The sequence below is a fragment of the Mirounga angustirostris genome, unplaced genomic scaffold, assembly GCF_029215605.1.
Source record: "Mirounga angustirostris isolate CCGP_5_RB_7025 unplaced genomic scaffold, mMirAng1.0.hap1 SCAF_8, whole genome shotgun sequence".
NCBI classification, from domain to species: domain Eukaryota; kingdom Metazoa; phylum Chordata; class Mammalia; order Carnivora; family Phocidae; genus Mirounga; species Mirounga angustirostris.
This window is the reverse complement of record NW_026991716.1, coordinates 123850241-123877736: the sequence shown is the minus strand read 5'-3', so window position 1 is coordinate 123877736 and position 27496 is coordinate 123850241. Positions and strand designations below refer to the sequence as shown.

The 27496-nt window shown below is 40.3% G+C and overlaps 2 protein-coding genes, 1 long non-coding RNA gene and 1 pseudogene across 4 annotated transcripts in view; 2 read left to right on the top strand and 2 right to left on the bottom strand.

Annotated features, from left to right (window-relative positions):
* The window catches only part of LOC129045534 (uncharacterized), a 31870-nt gene extending 29082 nt beyond the window's left edge, over positions 1-2788 (top strand). Inside the window, exon 4 of the long non-coding RNA XR_008505411.2 lies at positions 1766-2788. This is a non-coding gene — a long non-coding RNA (uncharacterized LOC129045534). The remainder of the gene's footprint in view (positions 1-1765) is intronic.
* The window catches only part of PEX3 (peroxisomal biogenesis factor 3), a 57015-nt gene extending 51446 nt beyond the window's left edge, over positions 1-5569 (bottom strand). Inside the window, exon 1 of one of the 2 annotated variants that reach the window (XR_006789021.3) lies at positions 5217-5514. Coding sequence is in view for 1 of the 2 variants with exons in the window: in XM_045865660.2 (XP_045721616.1) it covers positions 5217-5289 (73 nt within the window). In the remaining variant the exon portion in view is untranslated. Of the gene's footprint in view, positions 1-5216 lie in introns of both variants that reach the window. The other variant, XM_045865660.2, reaches the window with a different exon arrangement.
* A 23-nt stretch (positions 5570-5592) lies between these two features.
* On the top strand, positions 5593-26724 carry ADAT2 (adenosine deaminase tRNA specific 2). Its single transcript, XM_045865661.3, has 6 exons — positions 5593-5790; positions 15326-15430; positions 18438-18588; positions 19982-20088; positions 25291-25363; positions 25474-26724. Exons 1-6 carry the CDS (start codon positions 5692-5694, stop codon positions 25515-25517), a joined length of 579 nt encoding a protein of 192 aa, XP_045721617.1. The 5' UTR covers positions 5593-5691; the 3' UTR covers positions 25518-26724.
* LOC123837130 (small ribosomal subunit protein eS21-like) lies at positions 6874-13041 on the bottom strand (annotated as a pseudogene).
* Positions 26725-27496: the final 772 nt, after the last annotated feature.

The following is a 27496-nucleotide window of genomic DNA, read 5'->3' as shown; positions in this document are numbered from 1 at the left end:
TCTTGGTTTCGGCTCAGGTCGTGATCTCAGGGTTCTAAGATCAAGCCCTGCGTTGGTCTCCGCACTCAGCTTGAACTCTGCTTGAGATTCTTTCTCCCTCCCCCTCCAGCTCTCTGCCCCTACCCTCCAGCTATCTAAAAAACAAAAAAAAAACCAATCCCCCCGCCAAACCAATGAAAATGTTTTGAGGTTTCCTTTCAGAACATTGTTGGTAAAGCAAAATCTCTCCTAGTCTTTCCACATTATAAATTCAGTTTTTTCAAACTATCTTTTAGTTGTCTTCTTTTCCTGGAAGAAAATCCCTGCAATACAACAATTTTACCAGATTACTACTAGGTTAATAATTTCAGTAAGTTTGAAAATAATCTATTATCATCGCTTAAAATCTAACAAAACACGAAGTCCTGCTAGTCTGATTTTATTCTGGAAATATTTTCTAAATTTTGCCACTGTACTCCAACTTCTTTACCATTGTCTTCATTCAGATTCTGAATAATGCTCTTAAAAACTGGTTTCCAGCTTCCTCCTCACCGCTTTTGTTCTCGTCTCACACCTTTCCAATCCATCTTTTACATGCCAAGTGATTTTCTAAAATTTAAATCTGACTACATATTCCTGGGTTTAGAATTCTTTAACACCCTGCCATCTTAACGTGGATTCCCTGTTCCACTTACATCAGAATTACCTGAAGTACCTGTTAAAAATGTAGCCTTTAAGAGAGTTCCCTGAAATCATCCCCAAATGTCTTGTCTTGTACAATACTGCATCCCCAATATATAATATGGTACACAGAGGGAGCTCAATAAATACTTGCTGGATAATTGATGAATAAATGAACTGGTCTGGACCGAAAGAATTAGAATCTGGGAAAGAGAAGTCTATGTTTGGGATAACTGGGTGGCTCAGTTGGTTGAGCGTCTGCCTTTGGCTCAGGTCATGATCCCAGCGTCCTGGGATCAAGTCCTGCATCGGGCTCCTTGCTCAGCAGGGAGCCTGTTTCTCCCTCTGCCTGCCACTCCCCCTGCTTGTGCGTGCTCTCTCTCTGACAAATAAATAAAATCTTAAAAAAAGAAAACTCTATGTTTTTATTAAGCCTCTTAAGTGATTTTTATCATAGGAAAGTCGAGAAGCACTGGTGCCCAAGATAATGTCCAGATTCAGTAGAATAACACAATATAGAAGGCCCTTCACAACCTGCACTCAGGCTAGTTTTCCAAATTCATCTTTTGTCACTCCCCATTTATTCCCTGTTCTTAGCCATAGCAGATACACTGGTTCATCACAAGCAATATATCTGAATCTGTTGAACATCCCTTTTTCCTGCTGTGTCCCGTTCTCGTTTGCTAGCTGTACAACTTGACTCAAGTGAATTCTTGAGTGAAGCCTGTCAGACAACTTCACATTTATTTCTCTCTCCTCTAAGTACCCACAGCACCAGCTCTTTTATGGTACTATAATATTATCATTGTACTACTTTTGTTCATTTCCGTTTCTGCTTTCCAGACAGCACCACGAGTTCCTCCAAGTCAAGAACGGTCTTATTCCTTTGTATTCCCAGAGCCTGATATAGTGGGAGGAGGCACTCACTTTCATTCAAATGTTTGTTGAATGAAAGAAAGAATGAATAAATGGAAAAGTAAAGAGACCAAAAATTACAGGGATTAAGATTTAAATTATAAGTCAATGCTCTGAGATTTTTAGAAATCAGCAAGTCAGTAAATATAATCTGCTTATTCTCTGTTCTGCAACATTTTCTCTTGTGTAGTGGTTCTCGAAGCGTGGCTTGGGTACTCTTGGAGGTGTTCGATACCTTTTCATGGAATCTGTGAGTCAAAACTATTTTTGTAGTTTTTGTCTTTTGCATTCTCATTCTCTCTCATTCTCTGATACAGCAGAGTATTCCAGAGGCTACATGACATGTAGTAACACAACTGACTGGATACAGAAAGAGAGACGGAATCCAGCTTTCTTCAATTAATCCAGACAGTAAAGAGATTTGCAAAAATGTAAAATGATGCCACTCTTTTCACTATTTTTTTTAAAAATAATATTTGTGTTAATATGTAATGGGTTTACTATTGTTACTTAATATTTAAAAAATTTCTTGGTTTTAATTTCTAATATGGCAACTACTAATAGATACAATTTTTTAAAGGCTGTTTAGAGTCTTTAATTTTTACAAGTGTAAAGGAGACCTCAGGCCAAAAAGTTTACATTTTATAAACTGGTCAAATTGTACAAATTGGTCGAAAGCAGGTACTTACCCAAAATGCAGGAAATTCGAATGTAAGGCCTGTAACTCAAAGTTTTAGGTTTTTTCCACCACTGAATGGCCAAACTTCTTTGAGCAAACATGCTGATATCTTACCTAGTTTTCAAGCCTGACAAAATATGCCACTTCTTCCATGAAGATCTTTTCTATTTCTTTCCAACTGCACATGCTCTCTGCTGGTTTGATCTGTATGCCATTTCCTCCCCCTCCCAGCTGTCTTATTGTTTTGTATTTTAATTATTTGTATACTTGTCATAATCAGAATGTGTCCCCCCAAAATTCACATGTTGAAATCCTAATGCCTGATGTGATGATATTAGGAGGTGAGGTCTTTGGGAGGTGCTTAGGTCATGAGAGTGGAGCCTTCATGAATGGGATTAGTGTTCTTATAAATGGGACTTCACAGAGACCCCTACCCTTTTTGCCATGTGATACAAAAAGTCTGCAACCCAGAAGCAGGCCCTCACCCAACCTTGTTGGCACCCTGATCCAGCCTCTAGAATTGAGAGAAATAAATTTCGGTTGTTTAGAGTCACCCAGTCTGTGGTATTTTGTTGTAGCAGCCCTAGTGGACTAAGACACTTGTTTTTCATTCCTGTCAGACCATAAAGTCCATGAAGGCAGAGCAGTATAGTGTGCAAAGACAAAGTGCTTCAGAATCTAACACACCTGGTTTGAATTCTAGTTTCCTTTTTATTAACTCTGAGATTCTGGGCAAGTTTCTTCAGTTCTTAGGACTCTAGTTCCAACATTTTTGAATGGAAACAGTAATAACTACTCTTGTTGTCCTGCACATTGAATAGAAGAGCTTAGTACATTTATTTCTGGGCACCCAATAAATGGTAGCTATTACTATTAAAAATCTGTAACTCTTGTATTTCCAATCATATTACCTTAAACACTATAGGCACTGGATAAATATGTCTTAGATTAACTGAAATGTAACATGTTAGTAGGAAGATATAAAACACTAGCATTATTTTCTCTTTCTGTCCCTCTGAACTTTTTTTTTCCCTTTCTCATTTCTCTTAATGTGTAATTATAAAGCTCTCAAAAGATTTTTGAAAAAATCTATAACTCTGTCTTAAGTATACTCTTTTGCTTCCCCTACCATTATGTCTAATCTACCATTAAGTTGTTCCATAGATCTGAAGGGGTATGCTATTCTGAGATTGCTAAGAAGAAATTATTTTCCTTCCTTCAGTAGTGGCAAAAAAAATTTATTTATACTTCTTCCATAATATGTGTATCTTTAACTTCTACAAATAAAATGGACTTAGTATTCTTAGCATAACTGAAATACACAGATAGTCCCTGAATTATACAAATTTTGACTTTATGATGATGCAAAAGTATTACACATTCAGTAGAATCCATACTTTAAATTTTGATCTTTTGCTGGGCTAGCAAATATGTGGTATAATACTTTCGTGATGCTGGGCAGTGGCAGTGAGCCCCAGCTCCCAGTCAGCCACGCAGTCATTGAGAGTAAACAACTCTTACAATCATTCTGTAATCATTCAACCACTGTTTTTCACTTTCAGTACAGTATTCAAAAAATTACAGGAGATATTAACACTATTACAAAATAGGCTTTGTGTTAGATGATTTTGCCCAACTGTAGGCTTAAGGAAGTGTTCCTAGCATATTTTAGGTAGGCTAGGCTAAGCTATGATGTTTGGTAGGTTAGCTAATATTAAATGTACTTTTGACTTACGATATTTTCAACTTACTATCTGTTTATTGGGTCATAATCCCATTGCAAGTTGAGGGAGATCTGTACATTAGATGTCAGTGGTTGAAGATACTGGAAAATTTATTTGTAAAGGATTGCTCAAAGAATGCTGTAAAAATTCACATAAAAATGTACTGATTTGTGAAAGACTTCAGAGATGAGGAAGACTTTCCTTACCTCATCAATAAGCTGATTTCAAACTTTCCAGAATCAACAGATGTGAGTTACTGATGCCAAAAGCATTGTTAATTTCAAACTGTTTGGAGGCAATAGAATATAATCTAATAGAGAAAAGCAACCAAACTCTTTAGAAAACTTCTGTTCTTGTTTTCTAAGTACTTCTGCAACCAAAGCATGTAGTTAGTGATATTTCTCAAAAAATCAAATGCTAAAAATTCTCTCTCAACATTCCTACATTTCCTTCTGTCTCACAAAGCTTCTTATTCTCTCCTTCAAATCCTGCATATTATGACATGATCACCATATGAGGCAAAGGCTCTCACGATGATCCTACCTGTTTCTAAATGTCTTCTCAGCCTCAGCTGACTCAGTTATGTCAGCCACACAGATGGGCACTGATCCTAACCTTGAAGATCCTGAGGAAGATTGCACAACATCTTCCAAACATCTTCTTACTGCATAATTTGTATTCTCAAGAAGCAGAAACAGAACTAAAATACTGATTTGTGTTTCTTTGTCTAGTATGTGTCTTGCAGTCCTTTAGTCTACCTGCGTGCTGCTTTTTTTTTTTTTTAAATCAAATTAACTGTAAACAACACTGGAAGTGCAGGCTTTAGGTTCTCCTAGACTATTACGAAACTTCTGAGAAGGATGAAAGCCAAACAAACTACAGAGAGTGCCAACACAAACGAAGACTCTCACAGGAAAAGAACAACTTAAAAATACGTGTCTGTAAGAGAATGGTATCTTGAAACAGAAACTTAATTGTGGTGGCTTCTCCCAAGGTCCGTGAGAAGAAAGGATAGGAGAGAAACAGCGTAAGCGGCAGTGTCAGGACAAAAGACACAAATTCCACAGCTGCAGAGGTGCGAAGAACCTTAGAGGTTTGTCACCCGCGCCCCGTCCGACGGGTGAACTAATCTCCTCTGCATATCCGGGACTATGGTCGCCCGGCCTTATTTCAGAAGACAGTCACCTCTCTTCCGCCCCGTGCTCCCAAAGTCCCTTTCCGAGAACGCTGTCACCCACCTCCGAGGACTGTGCCCAGGAAGATGCATTTCTTTTTGTGACGTTTTAGAAAATTCCACATAGATCTCAGCATCCTCAGGCCCTAAAGGTACGGGCTGCCTAGGGGCGCGGGGCGGGGTGGGCACTTCGCCAGGAAACCGTTGCCTCGTCGCTTGGCCCGAACGACCAGGCAGGACCGCCGTCGTCCCGTTGGGTGCTCTCCAGAAATCACGAACGCGACTTTCCGCAGAGACTGTCACCGGGGCGGGAAGGGGGCGTGGACTACCGCTGAGCAGCGGCGCTTTCTGTCGCTGCCGCCGTGCCGCGGCCCCCGCTCACTGGTCCGGGGCTCCCAGGTCCGTTCAGAATTCGCTCCCGAGTGCATCGCCGTTCGACTTCCCTGGAAACGGTGGCCCGCAGTCGCCGCGTTCCGTTACCCGCGCTTCTCTGCGCCCCGCCCCGCCCCTGGCGCCGAGCGCCGCGGCCCGGGTGCGGTATGGAGGCGAAGGCGGCGTCCACGCCGGCTCCTGGCGGCGGCGCGTGCTCGGTGACGGCCGAGGAGACCGAAAAGTGGATGGAGGAAGCGATGCAAACGGTGAGGAGTCCAGAAGGTGGATGCCGTTGGGTGGGAACTTTCTTTAGCCCTCTTCTCGACCCGAGCATTTGAGCAGACGTCCTGGGTGTGCTTTCTCGCCGCCATAATCTCGATGGCGGTCACGTTTTCTGGGTAGACAGCTGGCTTTACTGTCCTGAAATTTTCTTTAGCCCATTCGCACAGTGCTGTAGGGGAAGGAAGAGAGGAGATACTGGCACGTCTGAGCCAAACATCCCCATTCAGCTGCTGCTGGCACGTAACGTGCTGCGTCCCCTTCTTCTCCCGGGGACACACTCGCAAATCCGGAAAGTCTCATTCTTCTGTATTTATGACCTCTTGAACCTATCTAGTAGGAGAAAGGACGCCGAGGATGTGTCCGATAGATCAGGATAAAAACAAATCCCAGTACAGCCAGATCCCACCATTCATTCATCTTTCCTACTGCCCTCAAGCCTCTTAACTTCCTTCGCTCCCTTCAGGACTGCTGATTGAGAAGGGCTCTAATCAGATTTGTGTGTAATCCAAGCTTCACCCATACTTCTGTGTGCCAGGGGGCTCTTTAATAGGGATAAGAGTGTGTTTTCACATATATATGTATATGTATACAAATATATGCACCTGCACACATATACATATGTAAAATGCCCTTCGGTTTTACATTTCTCTAAAGCTGCTGTAAAAGAAATCTTTTTTTTTCATACATGGTTTTGATTATATTCTTCCTATCCTTAGGGGCCTCTGGTCTCCAATAGTTAATTAATTCCATAATTATGTATTCATTCACTCCACAGATGTTTATTGAATGCACTGTGCTTGGCATTGGGAATTCAGCACTGAAACTGATTTTGGTATATTCCTCTCTGTTCTCTTTTCGTACTATTTCCCCTGCATTCATTCACTATTACAGCCAAATATTTTTCTCTAAGCCATGATGCATTACAGTGTCTATCCATTTGTTTCTGCTACTTACATAATGTCCTTTAAACTTGTTTCTCATACTTTTTTGAAAGTGACTCACAGTAAAAAAAAGTCTATTTTATGTTACAACCCAGTAAATACACACATAGTTATAACAGAAACAAGTTTCACAGAACAGTACTTCACATTCCTTTGTACAGTTTCCCTGGTATTTCTCTTTTCTTGAATTGGGGGGAGGGTGCTGTGTATTTATGACAAATATTCCACCTCCGTGATCCTCTCCAGTCAGAAGTTCTTTGAAACGATGCTGTTGGCCTTGGCCAGTGGGAGGATGGAGTCCTCTGACTCACCCATCCTGTGAACGGCCCCACACATAGCTTAGCGCAAACTGGCCATTGAACCTGCCTGTCACCTCGTCAGCCTCGGCCACCTTCGTCTGGGTGGACGCTTGACCCTTGGTGTGGATGATGTGGTTGCTGGCAGAGCATTTCCGCGGCAGGTCCATCCAGGTCCAGGAACTCGCCGGCAATGCTCTGCAGGTCCAGGGCGCGCCCGCCGTCACCGCCACGAGGGCGAGCACGGAAAGCTCCTTCTCGATTTTTGAAAAAAATGCTGGTCCCGACCCACTAACTTGATTTTATGACCCATTCTTTGAGCTCACTTCATAATTTATTTCCTCTAATAAACTTACAAGATAGGTAGTGTTCCGATACTTTAATTACTGTTCACATATACATTTAAAAATTAATTTGTAACTTGTCATATGGATTTGTTGGTCCTGAACCTCTTTTATGTTACCAGATCCTCTAAGTTGGAGACAAGGAGTTTTCACATGATATCAAAATCTCACTCTCCCTTCCCCAAATCATTTCAATAATGTCATATGCTGGGCAGCTTCTTACTAGTGAGTTTGATGATATATACACATGAAGGATAAAATATGTTAGAGTAAGCTGCATTCGATTCCTTCTATGGGTGAGAGTTCCAGAGGGCAGATGATACCTGAATGCTGGGAAGTCAGAATTTATGGGCTCTTTTGTTTATTTTCATTTGCCCTAGGAGCTCTTCTCAAAGTATTTATGTGTGGAGCCTGCTTAGATAAAATTTTCAGAGATGCTACCATGGAGGACTTAATAGTATTTTTGAAAACAGCTAACTAATCAGTCATTGGGCTTTCCCACTCGTGTAGCAGAGCTGTGATTTTTTTTTTTTTTCCATCCTTTCATATTTTGGGTCTTTATTTTCCTTTAAGCGTCTTTTGGTCATAATATATTGGAATATTTCCTCCACCTATCTCTGCCCTGTTCTCTAGACTTCTGGATTAAACATTTAAGTCCTTTTACTACCTTTTGCCCTGACTTTGGGCAAGCCAACCGCCCCACCCTTTCCCCTCCTACCCTATAAAATGAGATGGTTGAACTCCACTTAGTTTCTCAGATCTCTCTAGCCTTGACCTTTTTGTCTCTTAATTGGATTATATATTTTTAAATATTTATTTATTTGACAGAGAGAGAGAGAGAGAGAGTGCAGGCAGGGTGAGTGGGAGAGGGAGAAGAGGCTCCCCGCTGAGCAGAGAACCCCACATGGGGCTCCATCCCAGGACCCTGGGATGATGACCTGAGCCCAAGTCAGATGCTTAATTGGCTGAGCCACCCAGGCGCCTGTCTTAATTGGATTATAAACCCCTCGGGGATGTGATTACCTAGTTTACCTATTCCTACATAGGGTCAAGGAGGACCTTAACTTAGTACTTGTATTTTGGTTTTGGCCTATACATGTTCTTCCAGGTCTTAAAGAAAGGGGAAGAAGTGCTTGTCATAAATCTTGTGCTTTGTTCAGTCATGCCCTGCCCACTACAGAAACTTCAAATCTTGAACTACTTCGAAGATTGTTGAAGTAATTCAAGGTGTACTATGTACTTCTGAGAAGAGTTTAAGATTAGACAAGAAGCATGGCTAGTGCCAAATCTATTCATCTCTGAGGAATTTGAAAGTGAAATATGCAGTGTACATGTAGTAGAGAGGATACCAATCAGAGGATGCTCTGATTAGACCAGCCAAGTCATATAATTTCTGGGTCTTACTGTTTAAAATAAAGGGGTTGTGCTAGAAAATTTCTATCCTAGTCTATGATTTTAATCTACAGACATAAGCCTGAATTATAAAAGAAAGGAAAACAGTTTTTGAGAAAGCTTAAAATCTATTTTTTTTTTAAAAAATGTCATCTAAACTAAGTGAGTCTGTGCAAAAAGCAATACAGCCCTAACAGTCCAATAGGTATAACATTTTTGGAAGGCAACCTGGCATAATATAATTAACAGCCTCAAAAAAAAAATATTCATATCATTTGACATAGTAATATAATTCTGTGGCATTTATCTTAAGGAAATAGTTTAGAAAGATAAAAGCAATCATTGTCATTTCAGTGTTACATGTAACAGGGAAAACTAGGAAGCATTTCAAACTTATGATGAAAGGAAATGGTTAAATTATAGTATATTACTGTGTTGAATAATATGCTGTTATCAAAACAGTTATGGATATTAGGTACAAACATGACATTAACTATTACAGCTACATGTAATATTCAACATTAAGCAAGCAGAATACAAATTATTTTTTATACTGTACATGTACATTTAGAGATTAGACAGGCGTATGTTCAAACCCTAGAATGGCTACTGAAAGCCAGCTAACCTTGACAGATTCTTAAACTTTCAGCCACAGAGGCCTCTTCTGTAAAATGGGTATATGTTATCTATGTCTCAGGGTTGTATAGATTAAAAGAGATAATCTTTGTAAAGTCCCTGACACATAATGCTCACTAAATAAATGCTGTTGTTTTTTTTAAACTTTTTTTTTTAATCAGATAAACAAAGACTAGCGGAGAACACACACAAATAATTAGTTAACATGGTAAAGATATGGGTCCTTTTTTTTTTGAGATATGGGTCATTTTAAAGAAATTTTTCACTGTGCTTTTGTAGTAAAATCTAATCAAAGAGATAGCATAAGAAGAATAAAACCAGAAAGGAGCCAGTGGTAGATAAATATTAGTGGAATGGAGATGGGCTCCTTATACCATCAAAGGCAGAAAACAGAGGAGGAAAATGGATGGGTCTTAATTACATAAATATTAAAAACTTCTGCACGTTAAAAGGACAAGGTACAAAGTAAGAAGGCAAATTTGTAAAGAAATTATCAGACTTGGCCGAAAGTTGGTGGGAGAGTTGGAAAGTATGAGATGGGATGGATTGAAAATTATGTTAATTATTTAGTTAGTTTAACTCTATTTTGAACTTGACAGCAAAACAAATATGTATTTTATTGAACAGCATCTCACCTAAACCCATTTCCGTGGGGTTTGGGGGTTGTTCACACCACCTCCTCCCTAACCCACCATTCCCAACTGCTCAGCTACTCGCCCTCAGCGTGGTGGGCTGGGCTCTTCTTCACCAATAACCTGATTTGCCCTTTTAAATACTCCCACCACTCATGTTTTCTCTCTCATTTGGATAGCAGCTGAAGGCTTTTCACAAAAAACAAGTTACTCTAAGTAAATAGGAAGATAATCTTGAGAGGTGGGATGCGGAATAAAGGAGGTACATTTGCCGGAAGGAAAAAGAGAAAATCCAAAGGAAAGAATGAAAGGCACACTCCCAGTCGTCTGGGGGCTGGGTGGAGCGAGAGACTGCCAGGCTTTCTTGCAAGTGACCTAAGTCAGGCCTAGGAACCCCACTGGGCTACCCAGGTTCTTCCTGTCCTCTGCCATTCCTTCTTCCCCGGGTCATGAATTCTCTTCTACGTGCTTGAGATAGCTACATAGCCACATGCAGAATTCTTCAGGAGATAATTTTACAGAAAATCTTTGTCACGTGGCCCCCTCATTTGTTTCTTCTCTTACAGTTTTTTAGCCTTAAACTTTCCAGGTTTCACTCTTTTAAGTTTTCCCTCTACTTTTGTCCCTTGAACTAGGCCTATTTTGAACCCAAAAGGTGACAAAGTAGCTGATCAGTGGTGACTAGAGTAGAAATTTGAGGCGGAGTGGCCAGGACCTGGCATCTCGTAGATGTTCCATAAATATTTATTGAAGAAATGAATGCCTGGAGCAGATTGCCTGGATTCTGGCCCCAGCCTCTCACCCGAGCAAATCCCCAACTTCCCCATGTCTCCATTTACTCATCTGTAAACTGGGGAAGCTCACTGAATCGATCTCATAGTCCTGGGTCAAAGTAAGTTTTTCCATAAGTTGTAAGCTCTTATGATTTGCAAGCTCAGAATCAGAACAATTGTTAGGTAGACATAACAGTCTGTGATAATAGTTAGAAGCTAGAAATTTCTTTACAAATTTGCTTTGTTACTTTGTACCTCGTCCTTTTAACGTGACTTAGATAGGTCACCCTTCAAGCCACTGGTTTTCATTTCCAATTCCACCAAAATTGCATCTGTGTCACTGACCCTTTTCTCTTGGCCTGTTTTTTTTTTTTCCTCGAATCCTCCCTAACAGCAGACACTCCTGATTCTTTCTTTCTTTCTCTTTCTTTCTCTCTTTCTTTCTTTCTTTCTTTCTTTCTTTCTTTCTTTCTTTCTTTCTTTCTTTCTTTCTTTTTTTCTTCCTTCCTTCCTTCCTTCCTTCCTTCCTTCCTTCCTTCCTTCCTTCCTTCCTTCCTCTCTCTTTCTTTCTTTAAAGATTTTATTTATTTATTTATTTTAGAGAGAGAGAGCATGCACAAGCAGTGGGAGGGGCAGTGGGAGAGGGAGAAGGAGACTCCCCACTGAGCAGGGACCCCAAGGACATGGGGCTCAATCCCAGGACCCTGAGATCATGACCTGAGCCAAAGGCAGGCGCTTAACTGACTGAGCCACCCAGGCGCCCTGACACTCCTGATTTTCCTTGTACCTTACTAGGCATTTCTTCTTAATCTCCATTGCAAGATATTTCTTGTTTACTCCTTTATTATTATTATTATTATTATTTTTTAAACTTTTCCTTTTGAAATAATTATAGATTCATAGAAGTTGCAGGAAAAAAAAGTATATAGGGAAGTCTCATGTACCCTTCACCCAGCTTTCCTCCATGGTAACATCTTATGCAACTGTTGTGCAATAATCAAAACCAGGAGAATGACATTGATGCAGTCTGTAGAGCTTATTGAGATTTCATCAGCTTTCTATGCACACATGTGTGTAGTTCTGTGCAATTTTATCACATGTTTGGTTTTGCAGAAACACCACCAGACCTGCTCAGTCACCACAGGGCTCCTTCATGCTACCCTTTATAGCCACCATTCACCCTCAAGCCCTTAAGCCCTGGCAGGCACTAATCCATTCTTTGTAGCTGTAATTTTGCATTCAGGAATGTTATATATGTGAATATGGAACCTTTTGGGCATTGGTTTTTTTCATTCAGCATGATTTCCTTGAGGTCCATCCAAATGTTGAGTGAATCAGTAGTCTATTCCTTTTGTTGCTGTGTAGTATTATTTGGGATGGACGTACCACAGTTCAACTATTCATCCTTTGAAGGACATTTGGATCATTTCCAGTTTTTGCCTATTACGAATAAAATGCCTGCAAACATTTATGTCTGTATATGAATTTATGTGCTGTATGACCATAAGCTTTTGGTTCCTTGGGAGAATGCCAGAGAGTGCAATTGCTGGGTCATATGTTAACTGCATGTCTTGCTTTTTAAGAAACTGCCAAACTAGTTTCCAGAATGGCTGTACCATTTTACAGTCCTACCAGCAGTGTATAAGTCGTCCTGTTTTTCTTCAACCTCACCAGCATTTGGTGTTTTTACTTTTTATTTTAGCCATTCTGATGGTGTGTAGTGATAACTCATTGTGGTTATTTTGCATTTCCCTAATGGCTAATGATATGAACATCTTTACATGTACTTATTTGCCATCTATATGCCCTCTTTGGTGAAGTGTCTGTTAATATCTTTTGCCCATTTTCTAGTGGGATTGTTTTTGGTTTTTTTGCTGTTGAACTTTGAGAGTTCTTTATATAGTCTTAGTAGTAGACCATTGTTGGATATGCAGTTTGCAAATATTTTCTTCCTGTTTTAGCTTGTCTTTTCTTCTTCTTAACAGTGTATTAGTATCCTATGGCTTCTGTAACAAATTACTACAAACTCGGTGGCTTAAAACAACACAAGTTTATTCTCTTATAGCTCTGGATGCCGGGTGATTGAAATTCATTTCACTGGGCAAAACCCAATGTGTCAGCGGGGCTGCGTACACTCTGAAGGTTCTAGAGGAGAATATGTTTCCTCACCATTTCCAGCTTCTGGAACATTCTTTGCTTGACGCATGGCTTCTTCCTCCATCTTCAAAGCCAACAGTGTAACGTCTTCAAATCTCTTACTCTGCCTCTCTTATTAGGACACCTGTGATTGCATTTAGGGCCACCTGAATAATCCAGGATAATTTCCCTATCTCAAGATCTTCAACAAATATTTGTTGGATGAGTACATGATTTCTCTCTTGTGTGTACTTGGGGTTCTGTGTACTCCCAATCTTATTTTAAATAACATTTTTCATGTGCTGATTGCCTTAACTGTGTGGGTACTCAGCATCGCCATCCTCCCTGGCTGTCAGTCCTCCTCCTGGCTTTCCTTTCTTTAGTAGCCAATGGTGCATTTGTATATTTATTTGTATATATTCACCAAGGAACTTTTCCAGGGTGGTCAAAACTCTTGAAAAGGGTGTGGGTTACACAGATGTTTGCATCAGTCAAAACTGAATGGACAATATATATAAGACCTGTCTGTGCATTTCATTGTACATAAGGTACACCTCCATGGAAAAATATAAATCAGAAAAACAAGCTTAAGAATATTTCTACCACCATCATCCTGGAAAAGGGCAAACCACTGGTTATATTTGCAAAGTCTCCCCCATCAGAGGCTGTCCATTTTTATTCTAGCTCTGTCAATGACTGAACCAGGTAAGTCCCAGCCCAACACAGTTAAAGAATACTTCTCTGGGCAGAGAGCAAAAGCAAGCAGGTTATATCCGCATACTCCCTGATCCTGTTGCTGAGAGAGAACAAATGAAGAACACAACCCTTGAACTAGGGTATAAACATTTCCATCTCACTGCAGTCAAGAAAACCCAAGTATGGCTGTTTTTAGAAAGGCATAGCATTTCTTATTTTGGCAGGCCTGAAGACACTTTGGAAGACTAGATTACCAATTAAGTGTAGGTATTCACACACAGCATAAGGCATATACAGTGTAAAGTTGAAGACATTGCTTAAGACCGCATGTTCTACCTCTTGCACTAGCCCCTATTCCTGGCTATACTTTATTTAGAGTAGCAATAACTTCCTATCATCATGCTAACATGGGTTGCTTAGCCACTTCAACCATGCTCAACTGACACTTAAATTGTCCTTGGGCCAATGAAGGTGAAAGGAGAGGCACATAGCATAGTGGTAGCAAGCTATATCTCTCCTCCTTCCTCCAGCGTGGTAGGACAGAGCTATGGCCTGCACAGATGTAGGGAGAGAGTAGCTGAAGCAGTAAGACTGCATTCTTCCCACCCGGGTCATGAACCACCCACAGGCTAGTTCTGTCCAATACTGTAACAATGGTTAAAGCATGTCAGGTTATGCAAAGCTTTCCGATCAGTTTACACATGCCCTTCCAGGAAGAAATTGCTATCATTGTATTTAGTTTTGTCTGTTCTAGTACTAAACCTGAAGGGAGTCAGACAGTGTGTATGCTTTTGTGTTTGACTTCTTTTACTCAGCATGTCTGAGATTCACCCATACAGTTGTGTGTATCTCTAGCTTGTTCCTTTTCATTGCTGAGTAGTATTCCATGGTGTGACTGTGCCAGTTTGCTTATCCATTTTTTTGTTGGTGGATACCTGTGCTGTTTCCAGATTTGGGCTATTATGAATCAAGCTATTATGAACATTCTTTTACAGTTTTTTTTTTTTTTTTTTTTGTGGACATATATTCCCTTCTCTTAAATAAATACTTAGGATTAGAATTTGTTCATTGGCTATGTGTATGTTTACTTTTTAAGGAAATTTCCAAAGTGTTCTCCAAAGTGGTTGTGCCATTTTCACATAGAGTGCTCCAAAGCTTTTCTTGTGTCAAAGCAGAAATAGCACAGAGAGACATCCAGTCTGGTTACCTTTATGCTGTTGGGGCTCTAGAGGGTATCTTCTATAATATTTAGTGAAACAAAAAAAACTAAGCAAGTAGAATTTCAACAAGGAAAAGACTTCAATAAAGTATTTATACATGTTATTTATTCTTTTCCTTTACACATATGTATATGATCTCTGAAAAGTTGCACAGACCCTGCCACCGTAAGAACAAAAGTCAGTAACAGCCTTTTGCTCACTTCTGCTTCCAATGAGAAGAAAAAATCAGGGGCTCAGAACCTGTGCAGGGGGTTTGTTCCTGAGTCTCCCTTAATATGGATATAATGGAGAACAAAGGCACTAAATACTGAACTATATTTGAGGGAAGGGAAAGCTCAGCTGTATTTCTTTGTTCTGGGGTTTATATATGTGTGCTTATGCTGGTTTATTTCTTTCCTATAATCTTTTTAAGTATTGAACATTACATCTTAAATTTTCTACTTTGTCTTTTAGGCCAAGCAAGCCCTAGAAAGTACTGAAGTTCCTGTTGGCTGCCTTATGGTCTACAACAATGAAGTTGTGGGGAAGGGACGAAATGAAGTTAATCAAACCAAAAACGTATGTCGATTGAATAGTTTAATTGCAAACATACAGCAATAAGGTAGGAGTGCACTGAATTTTATCACAGCTGGCAAGAAGATGGGTCTGTGTCAAGACCTGTAGGTGTAATGGAAGGGTAGTTTCCCTTAACATTTCTTTTTTTGAATGCCTTCCTCTCTGATTATAAAAGTGATCCATGTTGGTTTTCTAAAATTTGGAAAATTCAGAAAAATTTAATGAAGCAATACAATCTGGGGCTAATTTTCTATTTCATGGAGTTTTACTTTAGCATTTGAGTGAAACTCAAGAAGGGATTTTATTACATTGGAGTGTCAGTACTGAAGATATGAATCTAATCTCCATCTTAAGCAAATCTAATATAGGAAAATTCCACTTTACAAAACACATCAATTTAACTCATATCACATTCTTTAGTACCTTTAAATAATGTTTTCCTCCTGGTAAATTAAAAAATCACCTTCAGTTTATATCTTTGGAGGTATTAAAGGATTTTATAACAGAAGCTGTTCATGTATTAGATAATTCAGTGGAATGAAGTCTCTACCACCTACTGTCTCTGTACCTACATGTGGTATTACACTTTATTATTTTTTAATTTTTATTTTTTTTTTAGAGAGAGAGAGAGCATGTGTGCATGAGTGTGGCAGGGAGAGGGAGAGAGAGAATCTTAAGCAGGCTGCACACCCAGTGCTCAATCTTATGAACCCAAGATCATGACCTGAGCTGAAATCAAGAGCTGGATGCTTAACCAACTAAGCCACCCAGGCGCCCTGGTATTACACATTATAGTTTGTGTGCCTTTATATTATGTGGTTAGCTTGAAAAGTTCATGAATTAAGGCAACACTTCTTGGTATCACAACAGTGTGTCATGGTAAGTATAAATGAAATATCCAATTTTATGATTATCAAAAGTACTAGGTGGACTCAGAGCTTAGAACCACAACACCACTCACACAGACTGTGATCTTATCGTTTGATCGTGGGAACCAGAGAACAAGCTGGTGCTGGTACTATGGGGTGCTATGGGGCATTTAATGTTTATCCATCACATCTATCAAAGAGAAAACACATGCAAAGTAGGAACCCAGGTTCACAAAGCAATTATTATTTGGATATCAAAACATTTGTGAGCTAAGTAATAAACATAATGTAGCAATTAGTGAATATATAGATACTTGTCGGGGAGTAGAATTCTGTATTTTAAATAATTGCTCTATCTCCCTATTTTGTGTATTTTGTGGTTTGGTATGATATCTTTAATATCAGAACTTTAAATGCCCTGATGTCATCCATCTAACCCCGCAATGACTGGGTTTCTTCTGTATCTTGAAATTAACCTGCCTTTTTATTTTGGTTTGTGTATCCTATAGAAGATTACCCTATCAAACACTACAGAAAGACTCTTGACCCCAAATGAGGAAACCTGAGTCCTACTTTTGGCTCTAACTACCACCACCCTCATCACTACCATCACCTCTCCCACTGTGTGTTTTTAACATGTCCTCAATTGGCTTGTGGTTCTTCAGCACTAAAAGAGAGGTTGAGGGGCGCCAGGGTGGCTCAGTGAGTTAAGCAGCCTACTCTTGATTTCGGCCCAGGTCATGATCACAGGATCCTGGGATAGAGCCCGCATCTGGCTCCGTTCTCGGCAGGGAGTCTGCGCTCTCTCTATCTGCCCCTCCACCCTGCTCTCCCTCTCTCCTCTCAAATAAATAAATAAGTCTTTAAAAAAAAAACTCCAAAAACCAAAAAGCACTTTCTCTACTTGTTTCCAGGACACCACACCACTCTGGATTTTCTAAAAAAGAGAGGTTGATTGCAGGGATTCAGTTCAACAGTTACTTACTTACTGAGAATTCTGGGGAGATCCGATTCAGTAATTCTGAATCTGATTGTTAAAAAACCCCTGAATTGAGGAAACTTTTTGTTAAGTTTCCCAGTTAGCTCTGGTATGCAGGCAGGTTTGGGAACCTGTTCTCTAAAGTACCTTACAGCTCTGAGATCATAATTCTGGACCAGCATTGCTTCCACCTGCCTCTAGCTTCCATGGCACCTCGGGCCACTGCACCAGCGTCTCTCACGCCCTGCTCTGTGTCACAGGTTAATGAGTGCCTTTCTGTCTGCCCCAACCAGATTTTACACTTGCTGAGGACAGACTTTGTAATCACACATAGGATTTAGCACAGTGGCTTGTACATAGCGATCAGCATAAGCTTACTGATAGATGTGATTATCGTGAATATCTTTAATAATTATTGCATAGCAGAGCACATAGACAGCACACAGCATACGCTTCTTGTAATTCAGTGTTTTATGAGGTGTAGATGCCAGTGAACCCCGTTCTACATATGGGGGAGCCAAGGCTTAGAGAAGTTATGTAACTTGCCTAAGGCCACAGAATTAGTAATGTCACAGTCAGGATCCAAACTTAAGAATGGTTATTTGCAAATGCTGTGTGATTTCTCCTCTACGCCACCCATGAGGTATCTGAGACTGATACCAAATGTCTGCTTTTCTCTAGAGTCTGCCAGAATATAAAATCTCATCCCAAAGAAAATGTAAGTGATGACATTCCACTAACTAAATACAGATTTGCTTAGAGTGAAGTGAGGGACAGCCTTGAAAACATCTGAAAATGGAGCACATGCTTATGAAGACTTCAGGCTTCCCCTCGAATATTCACAAACCCTAGACTCTTTTTTTTTTTTAACCCCTGAGACTTATATTCTCTATGGCATTTTAATTGAAAGAGCATCCCTTGAGGTTCTGAGGTGCTTAACTAAAAATATAGCATAATTCTCACGGCATCTCCTATTAGGTGTCTTTTGTTGGTCAGGTTATGGGACTTGAACTGGGAAATACATTGCCAAGTGCTTAGAGCGTCCCCAAACCTTTATGCATTAAAATGTTGGCAGAAACATGAGGCCCATTTTTTTGGTATCTATTTTCGAGTGTTTGCACAATACAGTTACATGTTGATGCAAGCACCTCTCTCCTTTCAGGCTACTCGACATGCAGAAATGGTGGCCATCGATCAGGCCCTCGATTGGTGTCATCGAAGTGGCAAGAGTCCTTCTGAAGTATTTGAACACACCGTGCTGTATGTCACCGTGGAGCCGTGTATTATGTGTGCAGCGGCTCTCCGCCTGATGAGTATCCTTCGACTTCGTGAGTTAATGTCGGGGGCCCTTCCTATAACCTTGAAAATGGCCAGACACATAACCTGCTTTCTAATATGTGAAAACAGATTAATGAAACAAGTTATAAAATATTGTACCCCTTGGCCAAAAAAAATTTTTTTTTTTTAAAGATTTTATGTATTTATTTATTTGAGAGAGAGAGAGAAACAGCATGAGAGGGGAGAGGGTCAGAGGGAGAAGCAGACTCCCTGCCGAGCAGGGAGCCCGATGCGGGGCTCGATCCCAGGACTCCGGGACCATGACCTGAGCCGAAGGCAGTCGCTTAACCAACTGAGCCACCCAGGCGCCCGGCCAAAAAATTTTTAGGAAGGATTTTTAAATCATATGATTTCTTCATTTTATATCAATAGATGTAAAACTATTAACCAAATAAAACTAGAGAAAGAAAAACTAAGAGCTAACAAACTTATGTAAGGATAAGTCACAAATTAAAGTAGATTATAAAACTGTACAGAGAAAAGGTCTGAAGAATATGCACCTTTGAATAATAGATCATAGGTGATTTAAAATTTTTCTTTCTCTTTATGTTTTTGTTTATTTTTGCCATTAATACCAATTACAATGTATGAGAAATTTTAAGTCCAAAGTAAATATAAGGTAAAAAAACAAGTCACTGATGATGTTATAATTGTAGATAAATGGGAAATTGAGAAAGTTACAGCTCTTTGAATTGTGTCTTTCATAGAGTAAGCGACACAAATACAGAGTGTTAGCAAGTTTGTCTCTAAGATCTTTAAAAAATTACTCGCTTGTTCAAAAACTCAATTTCATACTTGGACAGTTTTTATGTACTTATTTTGCTATGTGTGAAAAATTTTATCACTTTAAAAATAACAGAGGGTTTTGAGTATAACAGGTACAGTCTCTACTTTGTAAAGAGGGGAGTTCTGGTCACCTTAGAACTCTGTCCCCATCCTGCCTTAGACGGTGGCTCAGTTTTAGTTTGTTTTATATTGGGGCACGGGTTATATTTTATTTGGCAAAAGATTAGGGGACAATCCTGTTTTTAAAAGGCGAAAAATCCCTGGATTAAATTCCTACTTCCTTTCTGGCTCCAATTCTCTAATGACTCAAAGAAAGTGAGTTAGGAAAGACAAGAGAGAGCACCAAACTATAAACTTTTAGCAACTGTGTATTTGGTTTTCATTATTTGCAATTGTGAGATGTTCATCTCTAAATCCTTTAAACCTCTTCTTTTGTGTGACTGGATTGTGTGATTTTTAAGACTAAGCCTAAGCTTAACTGTTTTTAAAAGTAGCCTGAGCTTGTCTGTCCAGGATGGCCTGGTTTTGTCACTGTACGCACTGGAGCTGCATACTCTCTTCAGGACCTTAATTCTTTCTCATAAATCCCGCTGGTTGTGTATGGCTGTCAGAACGAACGGTTTGGCGGCTGTGGCTCCGTTCTAAATATCGCCTCTGCTGACCTACCGAATACGGGGAGACCATTTCAGGTAACGTGACCCGTTTATGCTTTTTATTGCTAATTACTTTGCTCTCTTCGTGGGATTAGTTCGTGGGAATAGTTCACATGCGGTCAGTACACCAAAAAGCCATGCTGGGACCAGTCTGACTCTGGGACCTCCCATCATGTTCATTTGTGCCTCAGTAGAAGAAGACAGGTATCATTTCCAGGTGAGTGCTTGGCTCTCTTAATGAGCAGAATCTCTCCAGAAGGAGATCCCTGGCCTTCCCAGGGATCTCCCCACAGTCCTCACTGATGCGCTCAGGAATGTTGGAGACGCTGTCCCTGTTGTCATTCTCACTCAGGGAGTGTCCCCAGCCCCCTGCTGCACCGTAGATACTGTTTACGGTGCACACACAATGTTTTTGCACAAAGCCAATCGTTTTGCTTCATTGCTATGTACTATTTTTTTTTTTAAGATTTTATTTTTATTTATGAGAGAGACAGAGAGAGCATGGGGGGAGGAGCAGAGGGAGAGGGACAAGCAGACTCCGCACTGAGCGTAGAGCTCGATGTGGGCTCGATCTCAGGACCCTGAGATCATGACCTGAGCCGAAACCACGAGCCAGATGCTTAACCGACTGAGCCACCCAGGCATCCCTGTTCTATGTACTATTTTTGGTGTCTAGCATTAATACCTGTATTTTCATTATTTTTCCCCCCTGCCTTTTCAAAATTGAAATTTCCCCCAGACTCAAGAATCCACATTGCTTTCGTCTTCTCTTAAAAATCCTACTTTCCCTTTAATCTTGCCACCTGTCCCCAAGTTTTTATGTTTAAGGCTATGAGCATTAGGAATTGATATTTCAGAGTTTGTCCTGTAGACACATAGCATTTTTCACAAACTGGTTTGATTTTTTTTTCTAAGGTTAATCCTGAAATATTATGCTTTAAAAAGAAAAGGATTTAATAAATGCTGGACATGGTGTGCAGTTAACTTCAAAGATCTCAGATATTCTTAGGAGAATACTGAGTACCTATGAAGGGCTAAATTTGGCTGAATCCCACTGAGAACAAGTTTTGGAAAACATTCTATTTTGAGTTTTCCCAGCCGAACATTAGCTTTCCTAACAACTTCTGTACATTTGAGAATAGATGACTTTTAACATCACATCAGAAAATAAATTGTAATAAAACGATGGAGAGTAAACAATACAGTCAGCTTGACCATTAAAAAAAATGTGCAAAGTGATTTGATTTTTCCAGTCACTTATATCGGTGGCTCAAATTTTGCTTACATAACTCTTTGCAAGTAAATTGCTGACTCTGTACTTTGTTTATGAGAAAGAGCTAAAGAATTTCTCAAAGCTTCTGGGCAGAACAAAGATGTGCCCTTGGATATCAGACATGGGTAGAAAATTTCTCTCCAACACATGAGTGACATTGGGTGCATACACAATCCTCTCCTACATATTTCTGCACAGGGTGAACTGAAGAATAAGCTTGTTTGTAATGTGTGTACCTGGCCAAATTGGCTCCGGGGAAATGAATGACCATTGTTTGAAGCCATATCTCCAGGTTGGATGCCAAATTATTATTATTATTTTTTTTTTTTAAAGTGTTTGAGATTCTTTTTTTTTTTTTTAAGATTTTATTTATTTATTTGAGAGAGAGAATGAGATAGAGAGAGCACATGAGAGGGGGGAGGGTCAGAGGGAGAAGCAGACTCCCTGCCGAGCAGGGAGCCCGATGCGGGACTCGATCCCGGGACTCCAGGATCATGACCTGAGCCGAAGGCAGTTGCTTAACCAACTGAGCCACCCAGGCGCCCTAAAGTGTTTGAGATTCTAAAGAAAACACTGATACCTTAGGTCTCTGGACCCTGTGTTTTCTTCCTTTATTGGGTTGGGTTGGGTGGGAGAGTCTGTGGGAGGTGGGATGCTGTTTTTATATTAAAGAATCATAGAATTATTTAATGCTGTATTATAAGCAGCATTAAGCTCATAGAGGATACCTACAGAACTATTTTTTTCAAAGAAGATGGTGATTACCTTATAATACATACCTGGTCCGTTTTTAAAAGTTTAATAAGAATGTGTGCTTTTTATTAAAGCCACAAATTTGTAGCTATAATGGATAGTTGAAAGTATCTTGGTATCATAGAGTGATGCAGTTTCTTTCCCCATCTATAACTCAGTGGGTCTCATCCCGGACTGCATATTACAGAGCTTTTACGTGTGGCTATGGGAGGTCCCCACCCCAGATCAACTGGATAAGAAGGCGAAAGGGTAGAAGAGAATATTGGTACATTTTTTTTTTCTTTTTTAGTTTTGTTTTTCACAAACCCTTGTGTCCTGGGCTGACTTTCAGTAGATCGCAGGGAGGGAGCTGCTTTGCTACATGGGAAACCCTTTACCCAGAAGCAGGTTTTCCATGAACATTCATTGGTGATGGGCGAGGGGACAGGCCCCTTTTATGGCTTTGCCGTGTTTCCCAGGAGGAGGGGCTCACCATACCAGACCTTGTACAAACGGGACTGTGGGGGTGGGGGGGTCACGTAGGCAGCCTTGGGCTAGGACAGCAGGGGGACTGGCTATCGGAGGGCAACCGAGGATCCATGTCACTATCTTATCTTCCACCTGGGTGGGATTCTGACTTACAGGCATTCAGTCATAATCCCACAGAGTTCCCAGGTGATTCCACTGAGCAGCCAAGGTAGAGGACCTTTGGTCTAACTTCATAGTAGAGGAGAGTGTCTTGTGCTAGTGTTCATGAGAGCATGAGGAGAGGCGGGTGCTCTGAGGAACATGAACACTTAATGTGGCATGAGGAGAAGGGGACTGACCCACCATGGTTAGAATGATCTGAGAAGGTTATGAGAACTGAGAAGCCAAGGGAGGAGAGAGTGCTAAGAAGAATCGAGAATGGTCAATGGTCTCCACAACTGCAGAGAATTGAGGAGGCTGGAAAGGGAACCATTGTTTTGGTCAGTAGGGGCCTTTGGGATATCTGGAAGCACAAGCCAGTGAGGATGAGGTTGAGGAGGAAATGAGAGTCACACAAGCAACAGTCAGGAGTCTGGAATGTTCTCAGGGACTAGCAGAGTAGCAGCTTGCCTGAGGGGCAGGGTGGAAGGAAGGTTATTGGGATTTTTTTTTCCCCCAGCTTTACTGAGATATAATTGACATATAACATGTGTAAATTTAAGGTATACAATGTGATGATTTGATAGATGTTTAGATTATGAAATGTTTACCACAATAAAATTAGTTGACACACCATTTTCCTCACATAATTACCATTTTGTTGTTGTTATGGTGAGAACATTTAAACTCTACTCTCTTAACAGTTTTCAAGTACACAATGTAGTATTGTTAACTAGTCACCATGCTGTACCTTAGATCCTCAGAACTTACCTTATAACTGAAAGTTTGTATCCTTGGATCAGCGGTCTATTCATTTCCTCCCAACCCCACCCCTCCACCCCTGGCGATTACCATTCTACTCTCTGCTTCTAACAAACTGAGGGCTCTAGAGGGGAGGGGGTGGGGGGATGGGTTAGCCTGGTGATGGGTATTAAAGAGGGCACGTATTGAATGGAGCACTGGGTGTTATACACAAACAATGAATCATGGAACACTACATCAAAAACTAATGATGTAATGTATGGTGATTAACATAATAAAATAAAATTAAAAAAGAAAAGAAAACTTTTATATATATATATATTTCATTATATATATGCAATAGAATATTCAGCCATAAAAAGAAGGAAATTCTGCCATTTGGGACAATGCAGATGGATCTTGAGGGCACTATGCTTATTTCACTATAGTGAAATAAGTCAGAGAAAGACAAATACTGTATCATCTCACTTACATGTGCAATCTAAAAACATCGAACTCCGAAAGGTTATTTCTTTTAATGGGGAAAGTTTATGCAGGCTTTATAGGCCCAGGTAAGAGCTGACTGATGGCACAAGAGAAAGGGAGGTTCTTTCTGAGCAGTAGACCACACTGACCAGGCCCTTGTGCTGGTGCTCATTACCTGCTTCCCCTCCTGTGGCTGCTTCTGGATGTTCCTCCCTGGAATCGCTGTCCATTTTATCATTTCATGCACCTTAGAAGGATGCAGTGTATCAAGTCCAAATTCCTGTGACACGCCTTCAAAGCCCTGTATATTTTGACCTCATTTTATCTAATTCTTTCACTGTAGGCCCCCCAACCCCTCATTAGTTGGTTTCCTCACATAGCCCAAGTTTATTCTTACTCTTTCCCTGAAACGCTCTGCTCAGTGTCTTTAAATATTTTCTTTTTTCTTAATTTTTAATTTTTATTTATTCTAGAGAGCGCACGTGCACTTGTGTGCGAGTTGGGGGGTGGAGCAGAGGGAGAGAGAGAGAGAGAGAATCTTAAGCAGCCTCAATGCCCAGTGGGAGCCTGTTTCAGGGCTCGATCTCACGACCCTGAGATCATGACCTGAGCCTAAATCAAGAGTAAGACACTTAACCGACTGAGCCACTAGACACCTCAAATATTTGCTATCTTGAAGGCAAGTTCAAATTTCATCTTCATGTGATATTTCATGTAATTTCATTCCTTAACCATTATCATAGTTTCTTATTCTTTCACGTATTGATCCCTTCCCTCTATTAGATACCAAAGATAGATCAAACTGAACACTTTTTTTTTTTTAAGATTTATATTTACTTGAGAGAGAGAGAGCGCAAGTGGGAGGGGCAGAGGGGGAGAGAATCTCAAGCCGACTCCTCGCTAAGCACGGAGCCCCACACGGGGCCCAACCTCATGACCCCAAGATGGGCCCCTAGTAAATAACAGTAGATAGAAATAGCTCATGCTTAACAAACACTTACGATGTGCCAGGTATGTAATAGGTGTTATTTTTGCAATCTTATTTAATCTTCATGAAATCCCTCTGAGGTAAGTGCTATAATTATACCTACATTTTACACACGAGGAAGCTGAGGCAGAGAGTTTAACTATCGTACCGAAGATCACATAGCTAGTAACTTCAATAGTACTTGAGGAATAATAGTTGATTGGAGTGATGGTGAGTCCATACGTCTATTCTTTTCGTAGTGTATTTCCTTACCCGCATTACTGCTATTCCCAAAGTGTATTAACGTTATCTGAAATAAGTTTATGTAATTATGTATACATTGCTGTGTTTATGGGATACAGGCCACATTTTCATAGGCCGATATTCATTCTCAGTTTTCTCATTTCATCAGTGCATTCCTGGATATCGGGCCGAGGAAGCAGTGGAAATGTTAAAGACCTTCTACAAACAGGAAAATCCAAATGGTCAGTTTTCCCCTGCTGTACATAATGTAACCTCACTTAAGACAAATCAGTGTGAAGAGACTTGACAAGGGCCTACCTCTTTCATTTTTTCTTTTCTATTCTTTTCACAGCACCCAAATCAAAAGTTCGGAAAAAGGAATGTCAGAAACCTTGAACTTGTTCTGATGAAAGGCTGATCCCCCTCCATGACATTCTTGGACTGAAAGCTGTTGACATCATTGAATCATGTTTACATATGTCCTTAACTCCTGGGGAAATCATCTCTCACTATTTGCTCTGTTGAGGGAACAAATTAGCACTTTTTAAAAGTCTCCCAATTATAAACAATGATTAGCTTTTCCATAAGCTTAAAGAACATTTTAAGAAGGGGGAAAAAAAATGAAGATCGAGGTTTTAGAAATTAGTAAGCAGCACGTAACCTTCTTGCCAAAATCACTGTGCCTAGGCCAGGAAAGTGCTGTTTCAGTGAATGTGCATCCAGACCCAGTTAGCGGGCGTGTGTCCAGGCTGGAGTGCGCCACACCGTGGACACCTGCTTTAGGCCTGGCTTTTCAGAATTGGATCCTCTATTCTTTGTAGCCACTCTGTTCTCCCAGGGGTTGAGGGCCCGTGACTTCCTTGGAATTTGTATAGGAGTTGTGTACATCTAGACTATGAATGCGTGCTCCTCAGAACACGTTTTTGTTTGTTTGTTCGGTTTTGGTTTTTTTGTGTTTTTTTTGTTTTTATAAAGCAGTTAGAGAAAATGCATTTTTTTTTTTAAAGATTTTATTTATTTATTTGAGAGAGAGAGAATGAGAGAGAGCACATGAGAGGGGGGAGAGTCAGAGGGAGAAGCAGACTCCCCGCTAAGCAGGGAGCCCGATGTGGGACTCGATCCCGGGGCTCCAGGATCATGACCTGAGCCGAAGGCAGTCGCTCAACCGACTGAGCCACCCAGGCGCCCCGAAAATGCATATTTTTAAAACAAGTACTTGAGCATCGTTTTTAAATCATAGCATATTGCTATAATAAAACCGTACTTATGCTTTCTTTGAAGATGAAGATGAATATTTTCTTAAAAATAAAAGATAGAAGCATAACTGAGACAATTCCTTCTTTATTATTGAGCAGCTATACTACGCCAGGCTCCATTTGTTCATCGAATCCATGAACAGAACATGGTGCTGCTATTCTAGCAGGGGGAGACAGATACTACACCTTATAGATTATATAGTATTTTAGAAGATGCTAAGAATTATGGCAATAAGAAAAAGAACAGGGAAAAGGGGATGGATGTGGCATTTGGGGTTGGGACTGCCAGTGTTGCACAGTTAAATACACTGGTTCATTTAATCTGAAATCAAGTTGTTATTTATTTTTATAAAAGTCCAGGTTTAGAATTAAAATCTAAAATTTAAAAATGTGCACACAACCCTGGAAAGGGTCTCTGCAGCAGGAAGTCCCAGATACTCAGCTTTCTGACTGCAGCAGGAAGTGAGAGAACAGCCTTGCAGAGCCACACTGGGTTCGCTGCATCTGCCCAGAAGGGGGCCTCACGGTTCCACCAGAAGCCCGGCTCCGGGCCCCTGTTGCATTTCTTCAGTGGATTCATTTCCTTGATGCAAAGCATCTGTATTTGTTGTTTCTGCCATTTGAGTGATGTCTGACTTGTTTGTTTTGAATTACATTACAGGCTGGAATGTAATTGTGGTGAAAGTATTTTTATATTGCTGAGAGTAGCAGCTAATCACAGTTACATGCTTCAGAGGACTTATAATTGCTTGGTTTTGTACATGTGTGTTTTTAACTGCATTTGAGAAATTTTATGGAGAAGAATATGCATACTTTTAAATCTGTAGTAATGTTACATGTAACTTCTTTTCAGTTTTACCTACTTTAAAAAATTATCTCTTCATTAAATTTTAGTGCTTTGACTAGTTTATTCCTTTTTGCAGTTGGTCATAATTCATTTCTGGCTCCTTATGCTTCTCTGCAAGCTGACCTTAGTGCACTTACCGTCTTCATATCATCGTTTTCTCTGGCATTATTTGTAGACAGAAAACCTGGATTCTTTCCTCCGCTGCCAGTAAGGACCAGTAGGTCTGGTTAATGCATCTTTGTCAAGTAGGTTCTTGGTAAACATTTGTTAAA